This window comes from Crocodylus siamensis, chromosome 2 (assembly GCF_052110815.1).
Source record: "Crocodylus siamensis isolate JL-2025a chromosome 2, ASM5211081v1, whole genome shotgun sequence".
In the NCBI taxonomy this organism is placed as follows: domain Eukaryota; kingdom Metazoa; phylum Chordata; order Crocodylia; family Crocodylidae; genus Crocodylus; species Crocodylus siamensis.
Genome location: NC_143396.1, coordinates 22,938,278 through 22,956,709, shown reverse-complemented (window position 1 = coordinate 22,956,709; position 18,432 = coordinate 22,938,278). Strand labels below are relative to the sequence as shown.

The 18,432-nt window shown below is 41.7% G+C and overlaps 1 protein-coding gene across 3 annotated transcripts in view; it reads left to right on the top strand.

Annotated features, from left to right (window-relative positions):
- Positions 1-18,432, top strand: part of SH3TC1 (SH3 domain and tetratricopeptide repeats 1) — a 63,600-nt gene that overhangs the window by 34,865 nt on the left and 10,303 nt on the right. For 2 of the 3 annotated variants that reach the window (XM_090035512.1, XM_090035511.1), the window contains 6 exons: positions 2,651-2,692; positions 3,876-5,564; positions 6,543-6,723; positions 13,243-13,393; positions 16,084-16,206; positions 16,515-16,665. In XM_090035512.1, the coding sequence (XP_089891638.1) occupies positions 2,651-2,692; positions 3,876-5,564; positions 6,543-6,723; positions 13,243-13,393; positions 16,084-16,206; positions 16,515-16,665 (2,337 nt within the window). The remainder of the gene's footprint in view (positions 1-2,650; positions 2,693-3,875; positions 5,565-6,542; positions 6,724-13,242; positions 13,394-16,083; positions 16,207-16,514; positions 16,666-18,432) is intronic. The other variant, XM_090035513.1, reaches the window with a different exon arrangement.

The window sequence follows — 18,432 nt, the reverse complement described above, 5'->3', positions numbered from 1 at the left end:
TCATGCCTTGCCATGTATTTTAGTTTATTTAACATGCTTTCTATGATCTGGCCTGTTAGGTAATTTATGGATTGGCAGATGCCTAACTGGTATAACTTTAGTCAAATCAGTAGAGCCACATCAGATCTTTTAGTGCTGCATACTGATCCTACATCTTGGTAATGTCCATCACTGTGATATGACATAAATGTATTTTAGCATCAAAGAGGTGTTTATAGCTCTGGTCAGGGGGATGTGCAAGAAGTATGGTTTTGTTGGTAATAGGGTGGATCCACAGGGAGTGAGGTAGCACAGTCGTGCATGTGAGCTCTTGGCTCTGGCTCTGCCTGGAATCACTGCTTTCACTAAACTCACTGAATGTGTGGCATGGTGAAAGGTGTGGGCATGTGGCCACATTCTCACTTGCCCTGTTTCTGATCCCATACTACCATTTTACTGGTCCGGGTCTACAGTTGGGAGAAATGTTAGACAAACTTTTAGGGATCTATTTTGTGGCCGTGTTGGTCTGAGAAAAATAAATACAAAACTCTTGGTTCAGAGGTGATACCTTTTATTTGACCAACTAAAAAGTAGCAAAAAAAAAAATGTATTTCTATGCAAGCTTTTGGGCACATGCATCCTTCTTCAGGCTGAGGAGAAATCAAAGGTTGTAAAAGCCCTCTTAGGTAGAAAATAAACTCCATTTTGCACAGGGGAAGTCGAGGCTGGTCATGTATTTCCTAGGAAGAGTCCTTTTGTCAGAGAGTTGCTCTGTGATGTGCAGATAAGGCAAAGTGACACCTTCAGATCTGGGAAAGAAGTAAATACAGCCTAAGCTAAATAAGACATAAAACAATTACTTTTGTTTAACTCCATTATGTGTAAATAACATAGAATAAATGCACACAGTGGTCTTATGGCTGCTTATCTCTTCCATCTGATGATTTCTCTGAACACTACAGATAACAACAACCCTCTTCCCTTTTAAATGGTCATGTAGTTTTTTTCAGAGTTTAGGTTATCTATTTCAACTTCCCTTGACTTGTTTTGTAGCTGCTTCTGATGACTTTCCTCCTTTGGTTCACTGCCATCTTCCTCTTCTATAAGAGTTAAGTCATTGTTCAATCTGTTTTTTAGCTTGGGCTATATCTGTTTCTTTCCCACACCTGAGGAACGGCACTTTGTACCCAAAAGCTTGTCCAGTCTTACCTAAGTTTGTTGGTAATAGGGTGGATCCACAGGGAGTGAGGTGGCACAGTCACGCATGTGAGCTCTTGGCTCAGGTAAATATCATATTTACCTGAATAATTAGGTTCTATAGCTGGAAAATTTATAAATTTTGTTTTACTTTTCCAGGTATAGAAGCTAATTTACTGGAGGGTTGTCTTGCATTCATGTGCTCCCTGCCTCCTCCCATGCCCCTCCACTGCTGCAGGCAGGAAAGCAGCAGCATAGGGGCAGGTAACGGGGGAACAGGTGAGGCAGCTGGGGCGGGAAGGGGGCAGACATCTCCCTTGCTCTCTGCCCCACTCCCCTTCCAATTCTTCCCCCGCAAATGAATAGTATGGGTTTTATAACAATACAAATGCCAATATAGTACCATTGATTAGCACTGGAAGGCCTTAATAAAGCTGAAATTAGGTCTGTTAGTTTAATTCCATAATCCTATATTTTAGATGTTCTGCCACTTCTTTTGTGCATTTAGCAAGTGTAGAGTAATGAGCCTTTTCATTAAAGTATGGGTACTTAAATGAGAAAGCACCAGAAACCTTGTTAGAAGATTGTGCAATAAAACACATCTTACTGGAACTGACAAACTCATTAAGGAATGCACACACAACCAGTTAAGAGGCTTACTTTCAATTGATTAGAAATTCTCTGAAGAAGGCGTGATAGCCTCTCTTTATATAACACAATGATTCTTCCGTATTTTATAGATGTGCATTATTAAACGGACTTAACCTTTTAAATTTGTTTCCTGAACCTGACAGCTAGAAAATGTGTAAGCAAGAAAGAGTGACACCTAATGGAAGTAGAGAATGAAGATAATGTGGATACCTCCACCTAAATTTTTCATGCATGCTAATATGGTTATCCACCAGCATGTTGCTAGAATGGTCTGGTATATGACTACTCATCTTTTTTGCCAATAAATTACTGTTTCTTGAAATGATTTTTTTAGACGTGTGACACTAAAACTCATTTGAATACTACTACTAATGAATAATAGCTTAATATGCCAGAGCTATAACATGTTTGTTGTTTTTAAAGAGATCTTGCATTCTAAGGGTAATATTTATAAAGTTACATAACAGTATGTGTAGGTTGATATAGGTTCTACATAATGCAATAGCTACTTATTGCTAATTAAACTATTCTGAGTCTTGCACCAAATTTTATGATTACAGCCATATCCTGGCATACCTTTGGGCAAGGGTGCACATAAGTACCACATGCAGAGGCAAAGAACATGAATAAGATAACACAGAACTCATAGAAGTGGAGGGAAATTTACCATTGAGTTAATGTTTGTTAATTTTTACAACTTTCTAAAAATACTCCAGTATTTTTAATTTTTATAATATACTTTGTGTACATTAGGGTATTTAAAACCAAACAAATGGGCAAAACACACAATGTAATTAATATTATTATTTTCATTGTCTTTTAGATGGATTAGAACAATTGGAATTTCAGAAGCCTTATGAGCACGGTAAAGGACATAATAAGCGTTTTTTGTATTACTTTTCATTATATTGCCATGTTCAGTCTTATCATGGCAGCATTCATGCCAGCTCCCAACTGTACAATTCACTACACCTTTTCACATCTGAAAACTTGTTTCTACTTCATATCATTCCCTTCCCCATGCACTTTGTTGTATGTATTGTTTTTTGGGGTTTATTGGTATTAAATACTCCGTTTCAGACTTTTTCCTTCCACTTGCATATTAGCCACATGCTGTGCAATATTGCTGTGACCTTCTCTAGCAGAAAGAAAGCAGAATGTGGCTTTTTTGATACCTTGGGAATATTCAGTTCTAAATTACATTGGCTTGCAAATCTGCTAAAAGTCTCATGCTCATCTACTGTTTTCCTGATGGTTTATTCTTTTCCACTGTGTTTTTCTTGGTTGAGTGTGATGTCATTTTAATATTAAGTTGCATTTTAGTGTTTTCAGCCCCATCCTGGATCAGTGTGAGGCACTGAATGCATGTGTAAGACCACGTGGCCCCATCCTGTTTAAACTTACGTTCTTCCAGTATAAACCGAGAATCCTTGATGTTCCTGCAGGATTGTTATTGGACCAGAGTCCTGTGAAATTCTTCATAGGAATCTCCAACAAGCTCTTAATGATACTCACTAATTTCTAATCAACAACATTTAGAGGCATTTCTCTTCCCAGTGATCTGTAGGAGAACTCTCCAGCAATTGGGAAAGGAGGGAGTAATCTTCCTGTCCTTTCATAATCCCATGGAGCATTCAGGTGTCACAACAATGGTAGTGGTAGGAGAACCTGAATAGTGAGAAACAAATCATTAACTGGTGCAAATTGGGGCATCTATCTGAATGTTATTAACGACAGTGGTTTTTATAAAATTAATTTGTGTGTGCATATATGTATATTAAAATTAATAATTCATCGTAATTATAGTACATACATTTAAATAATCTATATAGAATAATCAATTGTATTCACTGTATTATATAGGAATAGTGTTAATTTTTTTATGTATTACAATTAATCTTAAAAAAAATAAGAATATTACCTATCAACTTTTCACATTTCCTTAGGAAAATTTTATTAGTGTTTTCCTTAAGTGTTGAATTTCTTGCCCCATATGCTTTTAACTTGCATTTATTTACCTGGATCCTTAACTGACTTTTGTATTGCAGACTTTTCACATCACACATCTCGCACAGAGTTCAGTAGAACGAAGAAGGTGAAAGAATTCCTGATGAAGTGTAAAGATTCACAGCTCCAGTTGGAAAGGACAGTGAGCCAAGAAAAGGATGTTTATAGCTCTTCAAATAAAGAGACCATTCCCATGTCTGAAGAACCACGTTTCTGCATACATCAAGATGGAGATGATCTGGAGTCTGAGGTCCTTCAGTCTTTGTTACTGTTTTTAAACAGTCAAGAGTATGAGAGAGACTTCAAAAATCTCTATGACTTCTCATTCCCATTTCTGAGCACCACATTTTATGGCTATAGCGGTGAGGATGAACTAGTTGACTATTTTAGATTGGCAAGAGAGGCAGCAAAAAAAGCAAATATGCCTTGGGCCCTGATGAGGCTATGCTTTCTTTTGGGTAGACTGAGTGTTAGAAAGATGAAATTTTCTCAAGCACGGGTTTATTTTGAAGAGGCCATGGGAGCAATGAAAGGAGATTTTGGTGACCTGTATCTGGTTATCGCTCTTTATACAAATCTAGCAGCCATTTACTTGAAGCAGAAGAACAAAGAAAAAAGCGCTCGCATTTTTGACAAGGCCGCATCCCTGCTTGTGGGGATTCCCAGCTGCGTTTGCAGCACTGACATGGAGTCGGATATTCTAAGGAATGCCTTAAAGAGGACAGTAGTGAGTCGGAGCAAGCATGCAGAGGCTAGAGCATGCTTTCTTTTGGTAAAACATTACACAAAACTTAAAAAGTACGAAGAGGCTCTACCATTTCTAGAAAGGCTGCAATTATTGAATATTGAGTTGGGTTTGCAAAACAGCTCCTTGTCAATCAACTGCTATTTTAAACTGGGTGAATTCTACAGTCAGAAATACTTGCCACACATTGTGCTAAGCTGCGTAAGGATTGCTTCTTCCCAGGGCTCAGGTACTCTAATCAGTTGTTTGAGAAGCATTGATTTGGTTATGAAAAATGCACCCAAGCTGTATCAGCTTAGAAAAGCAGGACAAACACTCCCATCACAAATTGCACCTTACCTCAGACACGCACTTGCCTCGGTATTTACCAATGAACAACAAAACCTATGCAGCACAATTTATCTTGGCTTAGCAGAACTCTACAGGCATCACAGACAATATGGGAAAGCCATTGTTTGTATGGAGAAAGTACTAGACTCCAATACTTCACCCAGTGCCGAAGAAACTATTAACCACTTAGTTTTACTTGCTTGGTTATATATTCTGCACAGAAAAAATGCTGATGCATTGGTCATTTTAAATGCTATAGCAGACTCTTTTTGTGGAAGTCCGCAACAGTTAGGAGTTATTTATAATATGACTGGTATTGCTTTGAAAAGAGTGGAGAATATAAAAGAAGCAGCTGAGAACTACTACAAAGCTTTACAGATCTCGGAAGAGACTAAAATGACCCATAACCAAGCTGTTGTTTTGGCCAATTTTGGGATGTTATGTCTGGATTCAGCCGCTAGTAATTTGGCAGAGCGCTACTTCATCAAAGCCATGAAGCTGTTCTCAAGGCTTCCAAGCATGGATTGTGGCAGAGATTTTATTCAAGTCCTGCTCCAACTGGGATCCTATTATGTTAATGGCACCCATAAGGAAAAAGGATTATTTTATTATGAATGGGCCTTTTTGGTAGCAATGGAAACAAATAATTTGGAAAGTAGGTACACTTTCTTTCCTTTTTGATTTCAAATGTGCTGTGGCCATTTGGAAATGTTGGTATTCTGCTGATATTACTGTATCTTTATTTTCGTTACATTATTAATGACTCAGAGCAAACATCGCCCTTTTCCTTTGCTGTACTGTTCTAGTCATCATTAAGGGTGTAAAACAATTAGACTAGTTTACAGTTAGTTACACTGAACAGATGTAATTTTCATCTTTTGCTCTGATGCTACTGTATGGGAAGCTAACCCATTGCAACTTAAATTGTTTTTTCGAGTTTTAAAGCTATAGTGGCTGTGTCCGCTTACAGTGGCCTAGGAATAGATTAAATCAGGTGATGTATGCTGGTAAGAATGAAGGCCTTCCCACTCTTTGAAGCATATTGTTAATGAGGTGCTCTTAAGTATTTGATTTGTCAGAAATAATGTAGAACAAGGAATCTTAATGCAAAAGGTAAACACATTTAGAGAATAAAATAAAGGGGAAAATTTGGTTGAGCATACTCATACTCATCTCCAGTACTGGTATAGAAAGGAATCTGTGCAGTGAACATAGAGAGCATCCACTTCGTAATTTTTCAGTTAAGGGATGCAGATGAGTGGGTCAAATGATGGTTAAAAAAGCTACATTGCTGGTCTATCTAAATGATACTTCATTGGCCAGTTGGCAGGAGAATCGGAAGAGAACAGTGCACTTAGCCCACTTTATTTTGGAGACAAAGCATGAGGTCACTTCTGGCCTTAACTAGTTCAGATGGAGAAAGGGTGGAATGTGGTAGTGAAGTGTGATTTAATTTTTTTGTTTGGTGTTTTTTTGGCTATAATATAAAGCAGTGCTTGAAAAATCCTTATTATGTAAGGCATTATTTCAGCAAACCAGGATCACAATAAGTAGAATTGAATTCTATTGGATTGCATTTTTAACCTTGTTAATAAGGATATATTTTTTGAGCATTTCAAACCTGTTTTCCTAGGTCAGCTCCAAGCTATTCAGCTGCTGTGCCAATTCTACAGTAGAGTTGCTCCAGATGGAGCCCAGTGTGTCATCTACAATGAATATAAATTATCGCTAGTTAGAAAAATGTCTGACAAAGTTTTGGAGGGACAAATTTTGGAAACCATCAGTCAGCTGTATCTCTCTTTAGGCACAGAAAGGTAAGATCCATTCTAAATGGTGTTGTTTTTGTTTTTAATTTTTAACAGGAAAGACTATGTGCTGGAGGGTGCCAGTGCTCGCTACATTCTTCTGGTATATCAGGTAGAGTGCAGTAGACTGCTCTGCCAAAATGCCTTGGCTTAGAATTAGAGGTATCCCTTTTCATCTCACAGATTTATTTGTCTAGGCTTTTTTTTAAATGACCTCAACGTTGGATTTACAAGGGTTTAGTACCAGCATTAGGAACCAAACAAACAAGCTGGACTTTTTTTTTTTTCCTGCTGAAATAGTGTGACAATCATTGTGTCTCTACTGTGACTCAACACAGTTTTCTAATTTTGAGAGGTGGTTTTTGTATGGAAACATGTACCCTAAGCTTGGGACAGACATTGAAAAACCCTGAGCCTGAATTGATTCAATCTTTGCAGTTTAGTCTAACCTGGCTAGGCTAAACTAGTTTGTAACTGCACAGACATCCCTGCTGGACTGAAAAAATTTAGGCATGTGCTTGCAGTGGCTGAGACTAGAAGCTGCGGGGTGCTAGAGCAGCTCTCCCTTCCCTTGCACAGTGTTGAACTGAGTGGGGCATGGCCAGGCCCTGGCAGGATGCTCTTATTATTTGCAACCCCGCCACAAGCAGTCTAGCAGGGAATGTTTAACACCCCTAACTCTGTGTTTATTAGCCCATTAAGAAAATAAAGCCTCTCTCCATTAGTTCAAGCTCTTCTTAAACAGTTTTTCCAAGGAAGGATATTAAGCTACTGGTTGATTAGCTCCAAAAAGCCTGTCTGCCTTTGTCATCTCCCACAACACAGACTGTAGACCCCATGTGGCCTGCTAGCTAGTGCTGAGGTGTTTGCATAAGGCACAGGGGCAGGGCGGGGGTAATCCCTGCTTAGCAGGGAGAAGCCAGGTAGATGCTCTGTTCCTGCAAGTCTCTGCCACAGCTCTGGCCAGGGAGTAAAGGGGAGGTGCCATCCCTGCTGTGGAGCAGAGAGCCCCACCCAGCCCAGAGAGCATGCTGGGGGAGTCTGATTTATCTTTAAATCAGCAAGGGGTCTGGGACAGACACTGTATAAACTGGTTTGACCCAAATCAGTTAAGTCTGATACTGAATTCAACCAGGTTTATCTCAAACCAGTTTCATCCATTTTCAGACTAGTTTATATGCACTGAACATCTGTTCTGTGACAGGTTTAAACCAATTTCTGATCACTTAAACCAGTTTATGTGTAATGTCTGTCTCTAGTCCTACAAACTGACCCAAGTGGCCTGTACGTTTCTTTACCTGTTATGGCTGGAAATTCTGGCCGCCACCCTTCCCCCAGTGTCTGGTGTGTTGCAATGTCAATTTCCCCATGGAAGTGCCGTGGGGCAGGAGAGGGAACTCCATACCCTGTTCAGTTGTCCCCGGGGGGGCGGGGGGTGTATGCAAATGCAGGCATCGGCCCCCGGGTGCCTGAGACCCATGGTATGCTACTGCCCTGGGCTCAGCCCAGCCACAGTACAGCCCAGCTGGAGTGGGACAGGAGCTCCTCTTGACCCTGGGACATGCCTTTGAGCACAGAGGGGAAGGAGGGAAACTCTTACAATCTTCAGGATTTAAAGAAGTCCTGGGCTGCTGCTGCTCCTGCTGTGTGATGAGAAACAGGGGTGAGGTTGTGCTACTGCACCCCCTTTGAATCCATCCCTGGTGGTGAACATATTATCTGCACCATTCCCCTCCCCCCTCCCATTGGACAATTCTGCTGTTCAGGCTGTTTTATCTTGGATTATAAAGTTGTTTGTCTGTGACTTCAGTGCTTTGGAGCAAGCTTCAGTTGAGGGTTTTTCAAGCTTTTGGCATGTAGTAGTCCAAGCTGCTGCATCAGACACAGCTGGCCCTTCTGCATGCCTGAGTTTCAGACCATTATCATTGTACTAAATAAGATAATTGCTTTAGGCTATGATTGTTTTGAGAGATTGGCAGTGGTCAAGCAGAGATTGGAAGTTACTGTAATTAGCTTTAGGGGCTGTAGGACAAGTGACATGATGATGATGATATTTTGTCTGATTTTTAATTTCATATTATTTAACTCCTGCATGAAATTTACTGGGCAAGCTCTCTGTGTAAAATTTTTATTTTTTACATTGGATTGAATGGTAAAAATATCAAGCCCTAGACTCTGCTTCACTTTCATCAAATGGCCTAGAGGGTGACTGTGTCTCCAGCCACCAAATGTACCCCAGTTTTCTATTAAGTTTTCAAACTATACACTTACATCTGAGTAAATTTGGAGCCTGTGTTTTCAGAATGGGCATATTTGTTTGTTTCCATCAGGTGGGTTGTGGTGAGTTTCGGCTAATATTGACTTACCTTAAATGAAGACATTAGACTTTCAATCCGGAAATGAACACCAAACCCACCTTTTTCTCGTTGAATGTATTGACACTTGTTTTTGTTGTACATATCTGACACATGAACCTGGTGGTTCTCAACCTCATTAGACTCCAGGCACCCACCTAGAAAATAACCGTTCTTAAGGTGCCTGTACCTAGAGCAGCCTCGCTGCCAATGTGCAGGAATTAATCAAGTCTGCAGGAGCAAGGTAATTACTGTGCTTCAGCAAACTCCAGTGCCATGTTCATCAATGTCCCTGGCCTGAAAAATGGTGGCGGAGGCACTTTAACTAAAACTCATCAAATGAGATATAAAGTGCCCCCGCCACCATTTTCTAGCATGGCGATATGGATACACATGATGCTCTGGGGGTTTTAATTAGAGCAGCTCTTGGAGCTGCTGCAGTTAAAGCACCTCTGCCCCCTGACCATGTGTATAATCTCCCTTCGCTTTCGCTCATTTTTCATTACTGATAAATGACACAATTCTTGTGTTGCAAACAACTTGGACTACAACAGGTCAGAATGTTTTTGACATTATATATCCCCATTTGAAACCTCTCAGTTTATCTTTTGAATCATAAGTAGGCTTTTGCACACGTCACAGTGCCAATAATGTGTGGCACCCTTATAAGGATCTCATGTCACTTGGCTGTGAATCACTCTATTGTCTAGTCTGTGGCTTCTACACCACTACTCTCTCTTGGAGGCATTTGTGGTCAATTTACATCTGAACTTACTGTTGTAGTGATTCAGGATTTGAGGCCTCCTTTAACTCACTTTGCAGGTGTCCTCTCAGGTTGTTGGTTATAGCAGTTAATTAGGCACAAAAAGTCTGCCTATAGGTCTGCTAGTTTGTATTCTAATTAGAATGTGTCCACATCTTGCTTTGTTCACTTCTGTTTAGGTATATTGTTTCTACTACAGAAAAATCTATATTTGGTTGTATAAGTCTAACCCAGCAACTCTGACTCTTTCCAAAAAGTTGCTGTTTTCTTATGAAACACCTTGGGCACTGAACACAACTAAATGTCTGTCTGCAGAAAGATCCTCTTTCGAACAGGGAATTGACAATGCACAAATCTGTCTTTGTTCTTTCTAAGAACATTTGCCAGAACACTGTTGGCACTTCTACCATGGAATAGCATTTGGCAGTCTCTTCTTGTATGTTCTTCCCCACCTTCCTTGTAGGCAGTAAAGTGTTTTTGTTGCTTACTTGTTTAATGCATTTGCTTGCTTGTTTAATCCTTTGCGATTTTACACATAGGTAAAGGTTTCAATTTTTTAAATAAAATGCCTCCTGAACATACAAACTCTGATGCTTCCTGTTCCATTTCTCAGAAGGCAGCATAGATTCATGCCTTTTTAGCCTTTAAATCAGAGCGATATAGCATAAGCTTTTGTGAGACAGCTCACTTATACTGTGCAAGGACATAGCATGTGCTTTCATAGCACCTCTCCTATTTCTCAGAGCCATGAACATATCTAGTTGAAGATCCATTATCAACTTTTAGGTGCTTCCCTTCTGTTTCTTATGATTGGGACATACTTTTTACGTTTAACTCTTATGTGGAGTGAGGACTTCTCAAAGTCCTATACTAGTTTCGTAATTTAACTTCCCCTGTTTGAGTGAACTGAAAACCATTAATGTATCAGGCACTTCAGAACCACCTGACTGCCTTCAGGATGTCTGTATTCAAATGGTACTAACTGCTTGAAAAGAGAGAGAAGCACTGTTTGAAATTCCTTTGTTGTCTTCAGCATATCCAGAAAAATCAGCACACATAGAATTTCTAACTGCTGCTTTCATTCGGGATATGTTGTTCTTAATTTCTTTTTTACTCCTAGTATCATGTGGTGTTTATTCAGTGACCTCTTGTGAATACCTTGAGCACTAAATGATCTGATTTGATTCTCAGTCACAGTCCAGGTGGCTGTGCATGACTGCAAAGGCTTCAATGCATCCTGCATAGCTTTTTAATTTGGGAAGCTCAGCTGTTAGAAGAATAGGGCATTCATACACATACTTCTTTGCCCGTGATGTGCCAGAGATCTGTTGCTTCAAAGCAGACTCAATTAATTGAGCCTGCTCTGCATGCGAGCTGAGGTGAACTGTGTTGCACCATGTGCAGTTGTATAAGCAGCGAAATGCGCATCAGCGCACAGAAAATGGTAGCAGTGTGCTTTTGAACTAAAGCACCACTGAGGTGCTGTAGCTCAAAAGAGCATCGCTGCCATTTTCTCAGTGCTGAAGTGCAGTTTGCCACTTATGTAACTGGCAGTGTCACAGCACTGGGCACTTACATCTGTAAAAAGTACCCGTAGTCTCCAAACATGCTGCTCGGATTGCAGGATGGTAATACTATGTATTTTACATCATGTTTTTGTTCTTTGGAAAGCCTTTATGCAACATTTAATTATTTTTAAAGATTTCTAAGTTTTGCTATATAGATCCACTACTTTGATATTTATCAAGATATTTGGTATTCATTTGGAGTTTTGAATATTTTAAGGGCTTTTTTTGTAATACTAAATGGTTCATATGTTGCTTTTCTCATGCATCTGGCATAAGCACATTTTAAAATGGTATATCTGATGAATGTGGTTATGTTGACTTGATGATGACTTCTGCGAATTGATCAAATTTCTCAAGTGAATATGCAAGGAGGGGTCAACCAAGATCAGTAGAGCTTGTGAATCGGGGTCAAAATATTGGTCAGGTTTTTTACCAGAAAGGCCTTTAGAATAAGAACATTGTGTCCTAGAACGGACTCCAAGGGAGAAGAGTCATCTCTAGTCAGGAAGATCAGATCAAGAAGCACCTGGGTTTTCTACAAAGGTTTAGGTTGATCACAGTGCAAACTGGTATATGTTTGGGGAGTTTAGATCAGGCAAAAAATGACCAGCCTGATCTAACTTCTCTAGATCACTTTTCTAGCTTTTTTAAATATAAGGATACAATTTGGCACCTTCCAGCAGCTGATTTTAATAAAAAATTACAGACTTACTTTAGCAACTTGTAAACTCTATCAGACCTGTTGATTACACCATGCTGGCCTGGCAACATGTTGCTATTTAAATTACCAGCTTGTTTGAGAACTGTCTGTATGAAGTGTTTATTCTCAAATGTATAAAGAGTTTTACCCACTTTTTTTTAGTTTTACTCCCTATAGGTATATAAGGGGTGTACATCAAGATCTGGAGGAACGCTTGTTCACCAGAGTGCCCCAAGGGAATACAAGGTTAAACAGTCACAAACTCCTTCAAGACGGTTTCAGGCTGGACATAAGGAAGAATTTCTTTACTGTCCAAGCCCCCATGGCCTGGAATAGACTCCCTCCAGAAGTGGTGCAAGCGCCTACTCTGGACTCCTTTTAAGAGTCGATTGGATGCTTATCTTGCTGGGATCCTTTAACCCCCAGTGACTTCCTGCCCCTGGGGCAGGGGGCTGAACTCAATGATCCCCCGAGATCCCATCCAGCCCTAATGTCTATGAAATCTATGAACTTGGATCTAATTCACCTAAGGAGGTGCACTATGCAGATCGGGCTTACCCATGCCTGAGCTAACTGAATGTGTGTATGTGTTCGTAGTACAGCCCTGGGGCTGGGAAAGCTCAGCTGCTCACTCAAGTCCCCAGGCAGCAGTTTTTCTACCCCCACACCCTGACAGGTTATTTTTGAGTCCTCCAACCCCCCTCACCTTCCAGACAAACAACCTTCCCACAACATAGACCTGCCAGTTTTCCCCCCCCCACCCAATACTGCCCCTCCCTACTCCTACTAAAATTGCTGTAGGGACTAACTATAAGCAGAAGCAGAGCCAGGGCTGAGAAAATGCTGTTTCACTGTGTCACTGGGGAAGGATGTAGCCTATCACTGAGGAAGGGAGAGTAGTCCTAAAATACTACCATATTACACTGAAAAATTAACAAAGTCAGGAAATGGAGGAATTGGACAAAACAATAAGTGGAGAGAAACTGAGAGACATGCATATTATTTTCACAAACATTTGGGGTAAATAGGGTATGACCTACTATGAAAAGAAATAGCTTTGCAATCTGATAGAAAAAGTAAATCCCCTTTTTATTGTACATTCATTCTGATTAGCATTTTCTTTCTCCCCCCCCACCCCCCCAGGGCCTATAGATCTGCACTGGAATATACCAAAAGGAGCCTAGGAATATTTATAGATCTTCAGAAAAAAGAGAAAGAGGCCTATGCCTGGCTTCAAGCAGGAAAGATATATTACATTCTGAGGCAGAATGAACTAGTGGATCTCTATATCCAGGTAAGTTATATTACCCAGATCAGTGGACCTAAGACACCCCTCCATAACTTGTGAATTGAGCAGCACCCAATTTAAAAAACGGATTTTTATATTGCAGTACTTACCTCCTTGCAGTGGGGGTGGGAGATCATTCAGACAGGGGCAAGCCTGAAGCTGCATTTGTCTACCTAGTTTATCTGCTTATCTCCTCACACCTTATATCACCCGTCAAAGAATGTGGCAGCATCCTGGCTGAGGATCCCTGGTCCAGATTTTAGAATAAGTCTACCTGTATGGTAAGGTCATGATTGGGATATAGAGGAAGAGATGTCTGTGTGTGGTATGGCAAAAGAGAAATCTTCTAATATCATGAGCCAAAAGAGAAGCTTTGTGAGGTGATGCTTTGAATAAATTATAGTGCTGTTATTGGTGCTGCATTATTAAAGGCCTGTCAACTTTTGAATGCAACCTTCTGTTTTAGTGGTTTGCTGTTTTGCTTTTGAAACATTATCTTGGGGAATGAATCTCTCTTCCTTTTTACTCTCAAGGGTCTTTTGAAACTCCAATTAACAGCTCTTCCAATAGCCCTTTTTCTTTCCTCCACTGCTATTACGCTATAGTAGTTGTACCCAGAGGCCCCACTCTGTGATTCAGTCACCATTTTGCCTGGTGCTTTATCAGCACATAGGAGATGTCTGCCTAAAAGACCTGGAAGGGAATTCGGAGGGTGCAGTTCATTTTCTGGCCTGCCATTGATTGGCTATGTGGCCTTGGGAAATCGCTTCATCTCTGTGCCCTTGTTTTCTACTGCTAAGTAGAGGCAGTCAAAAAGCCCAAGGCTGAATGGATTCAGTCTTTGCAGGTTAGTTTTAGCTAGACAGATTAAACTGATAAGCAAGCAAACAGACTTTTGATTCTGGAAATGCGTCGCATACCTGCAGTGGCCCAGGCCAGAAGCCCCAGGGATGTGCTAGAGTATATACTTCCCTGCTCAGTTGGGGCAGACAGCATGGACCAAGGCTAGCCTGCCCACCCTGCCAGTGGGGCAGGGGGGAGGTTGCTGGGGAGGTGCAAAGTAGGGCTGTATGAAATTTCTCCTGGTATTCCATTTTGAAGCCATTTAGATGCATTTTGAGCTCGAAACAGCGAAATCAAAACAAACCAAAAGCTTTCAAAACAGCTTTGAACTGAAACAAGGGCACTCGAAACATTTCAAAACCAGGCTTACTTGGCTTCAGCGCCAGTCCCAGGCAGCAGCACCAGCCTCCTGTCATCTGGCAGGCAGATCGGGCGCTTGCCCGCACCCCCAGAAGGGCTGTGGGGCTGTGCTGGACTGCTCCCGGGGCTGTGGGCCCCTGATCCGCCTGCCAGATCATGGGAGGCTGGTGCTGCTGGCTGGGGCCAGCAGCAGCACCGATCTTCCTGGCACTGGCTATGGAATGGCCTATGGGCGAAATGTTGAAACAGCATCGAAACAACTAAAGATTTAACTTGAATCTGAAGGGAATCTGGGACAGAAGTTCAACAAACCTATTTAGCTTAAATCAGTTAAGTCTGATACTACAGTAAAAGCTCTGTTATCCGGCATCCCCCGGGAGTGGGAGATGCTGGATAACAAAATATACCGGTTAATTGAGTGGCCCCGGCCACCGCTTCTCCCGCTGCATCTGAGGCATTCCTCCGCCCCTCCTGTGGCATCGCCGTCCTTGCCGCCGCATTGCTGCCTGTCCTACAGGCCTTGCGGGCCCCGGGGGACGGAGGCAGGCCCCGCACTGTTATGCCCCCAGGCCGTGGGGGCTCAGCAGCACAAGCTGCTTTGGCCCCGGCTGTGGGGGCTCGGAGAAACCGGAAGTACCACAGTGAGCGCTTCCAGTTTCACTTTATCTTACAAGCCGGCATGCCCATTAGTAGAGCATGCTGGCTTGTAAAATGCTGGATAGCTCAGCTTTTATTGTATATCCATCCTGCTTTATCTTTAAACCATTTTCAGCCATTTTGAAATTGATTTATGCCTACTGAACTTCTGTTGTGTTATAGATTTTAACAGGTTTCCAATCACTCAGACCAGTGTATGTGTAATTTCTGTCCCTACCCTAGGTGCTGTTACTTTTATTTAATAGTTCATCAAAACAGAGCTGGAATTCAGGTTCCTTGTAATACTAATGCAGTAGGCCTACCTAATTTATTTCATGTGTCATTGTGTGGCGGGTGGGAGAGAAGAGGGTTCTTCTGTTATTTGAAAATTTATAACAATTACCAAGTATCTTGGCAGTGTCCATTTATACTGCATGGTGTGCACTTCCCTTTATTGAGTTTTTTTTCATTTTTTTTTACCACTGCAATTCTTTGATGTGTCTGAAATAACAAATGTTTATTCTACGGTGCAACTCCTTTAGCATACTATTAATTTACTTAACATTTTGTGCATAGTTCTAAACCTTGCATATAAATCCTCATTATTTGGAATATCTCATTTTTCAGCTATCAAATATTGATTGTTAAAATGCATATTTTATCTTTAGAGAATAAAGAATGTATTCTGGTGAACAGCCCTGCAGTGGCAGAGAAACAAAGGCAGGGGGGAAAAAAGATCTTCTTATCTCTAATGTTTGATTCTGTGCAGCTGGTACCAAAACCCTTCCACAGAAGTGTGATGCTTCATTGTTGAATCACAAAATATTTTCTAACAAAACATACATTTTTCATTTTAGGTTGCTCAAGATGCTGCTCTTTATACTGGGGATCCAAACTTAGGAATGGAGTTATTTGAAGCTGCAGGCGACATATTTTTCAATGGTGCCTGGGAGAAGGAAAAAGCAGTGTCTTTCTACCGGGTTCGTGGTCTGTTGTTTATTTCTATTATGGTAGCACTTAGGGAGCTACAGTCCTGGCTTCATTGTGTAGGTACAAAGCACAGAACAAAAAGTACTCTCTTCTCCAAAGAGTATCCGTTTTACACTCTCTGCCATAAACACTGATGGATTTGGCTCGAAGTAACAGTTGACCCGGCTGAGATCAGGTTATTTGATTCCATGCTCATAAAGCAAAGTAAATAATTTACTAAATATGAGAAATTAACTGCTAATTGGTATGTTTTCTGTGCTTCAGCAATAACTAGATGAATCGTATTTGCTTATTTCAGGACAGAGCTCTTCCACTTGCTGTAAAGATCGGAAACAAAAAGGCAGAACTTCGGTTGTGCAACAAACTAGTGGAACTGCTGTTGAGGCTAAAGGCTTATGAGGAAGGCCTGGAGTATGCAAAAGTATCTCTCTCACTCAGTGTGAATTTAGGTAAATCAGTGTTTACATAAAGTTAGTGACTGATTTCTGCTGTAAGTGATAGAATTGGGGAAGGATTTATCACTTTTCTTTGAATTCAGTAGTTTTTGTTGTCAAGGTTTTGTGCATTAGGAAGTTGGTACTAGTTTCATTGCTGCTTTTAATTCTGTTCTAGCAGGGAGATAAGCCAGTTCCTAAACTTCTTTTAGTTTCTTTGCCTCCTGACTTCTTCCAGTCTAATATTTTACCCTCTATAAGTAGGTTTTTCATGTTGTTAGGAGGAAATATTCAAGGGGAGGCCATCTGAAACCTGGACTGTAAGTATTAATCTCTCAAGGTCTCATTTAGGAAGTGAGGAATGGAAGCTTGGTCTGAGATAATGTATTTTTGTGCTGGTTTCATAGTTGGTAGGGTCGGAAGGGACCTGAGCAGATCATCAAGTCCAACCCCCTACCATGGCAGGAAAGAGTACTGGGGTCAAACGACCCCAGCAAGGTGATTGTCTAGCCTTGTCTTAAAGACCCCCAAAGCAGGAGCCAGCACCACTTCGCTTGGAAGTTGGTTCCAGATCCTAGCCACCCTGACAGTGACGTAGCACCTCACCCTGACAGTAACGTAGCACCTCTTGATGTCTAATCTGAATTAACCCTCTGCCACCTTGTGACTGTTATTCCTGGTCACTTCTGGTAGTGCTCGGGGGAACAGGAACTCCCCCAATGTCTGCTGGTCCCCCCTGACTAATTTGTAACAGGCCACTAGATCCCCCCTCAGCCTTCTCTTGTGGAGGCTGAACAGGTTCAGGTCCCGTAGCCTGTCCTCGTAGGGCCTGCTCTGCTGCCCCCTGATCATGCGAGTGGCCTCCTCTGGACCCTCTCCATGTTGTCCACATCCCTCTTGAAGTGCGGCGCCCAGAACTGGACGCAGTACTCCAGCTGCAGCCTGACCAGTGTCACATAGAGGGGGAGGGTCACCACCTTGGACTTGCTTGAGATGCATTTGTGGATGCATGACAAGGTACGGTTGGCCTTCCTGACTGCATCCCCACACTGCTGGCCCATGTTCATCTTGGCATCAGTGATGACTCCAAGATCCTTTTCTGCCTCTGCACTGATGAGAAGGGAGTTCCCCAGCTGTAGGTATGCTGCTGGTTCTTCCTCCCCAGGTGCAGCACCTTGCACTTGTCAGTGTTGAATCCCATCCTATTCTCATCTGCCCACCCCTGTAACCTGTCTAGGTCTGATTGCAGTCTATTCCTTCCCTCTAGCATACCCACATCCCCCCACAACTTGGTGACATCAGCAAAATTGAATAGGGTGCTTTTTACCCCCTCGTCCAAGTCACTGATGAAGATGTTGAACAGTGCAGGCCCAAGGACCGAGCCCTGGGGGACCCCACTGCCCACATCCCTCCAGGTCGAAAATGACCCATCCACCACCACTCTCTGGGTGCGGCCCTCCAGCCAGTTGGTGACCCATTTGACTGTGTAGGTGTCGACACCACAGTCCTCCATGGTTCTTGAATATTACAGCAGTTGGCTCACTTAGTGAGACCTCAGCTATGATTCTTATTTTGTATCTAAATGTGCTAAATTCCTGATATGGTCTCTTGCGGCAGCATGAATTTTGAACATCTTTGCCTGCCCTGCATTGGATACCTGAGTAACTGAGGCAGGCATCTCTCAGACCCCTTTTTCAAGTCAAACATTCTTAAAAATTTGCGTGCTCCCTTTTGAGCAATTTGACAGGACCATATATATTTATATAGGAGAGGCTTTGTACT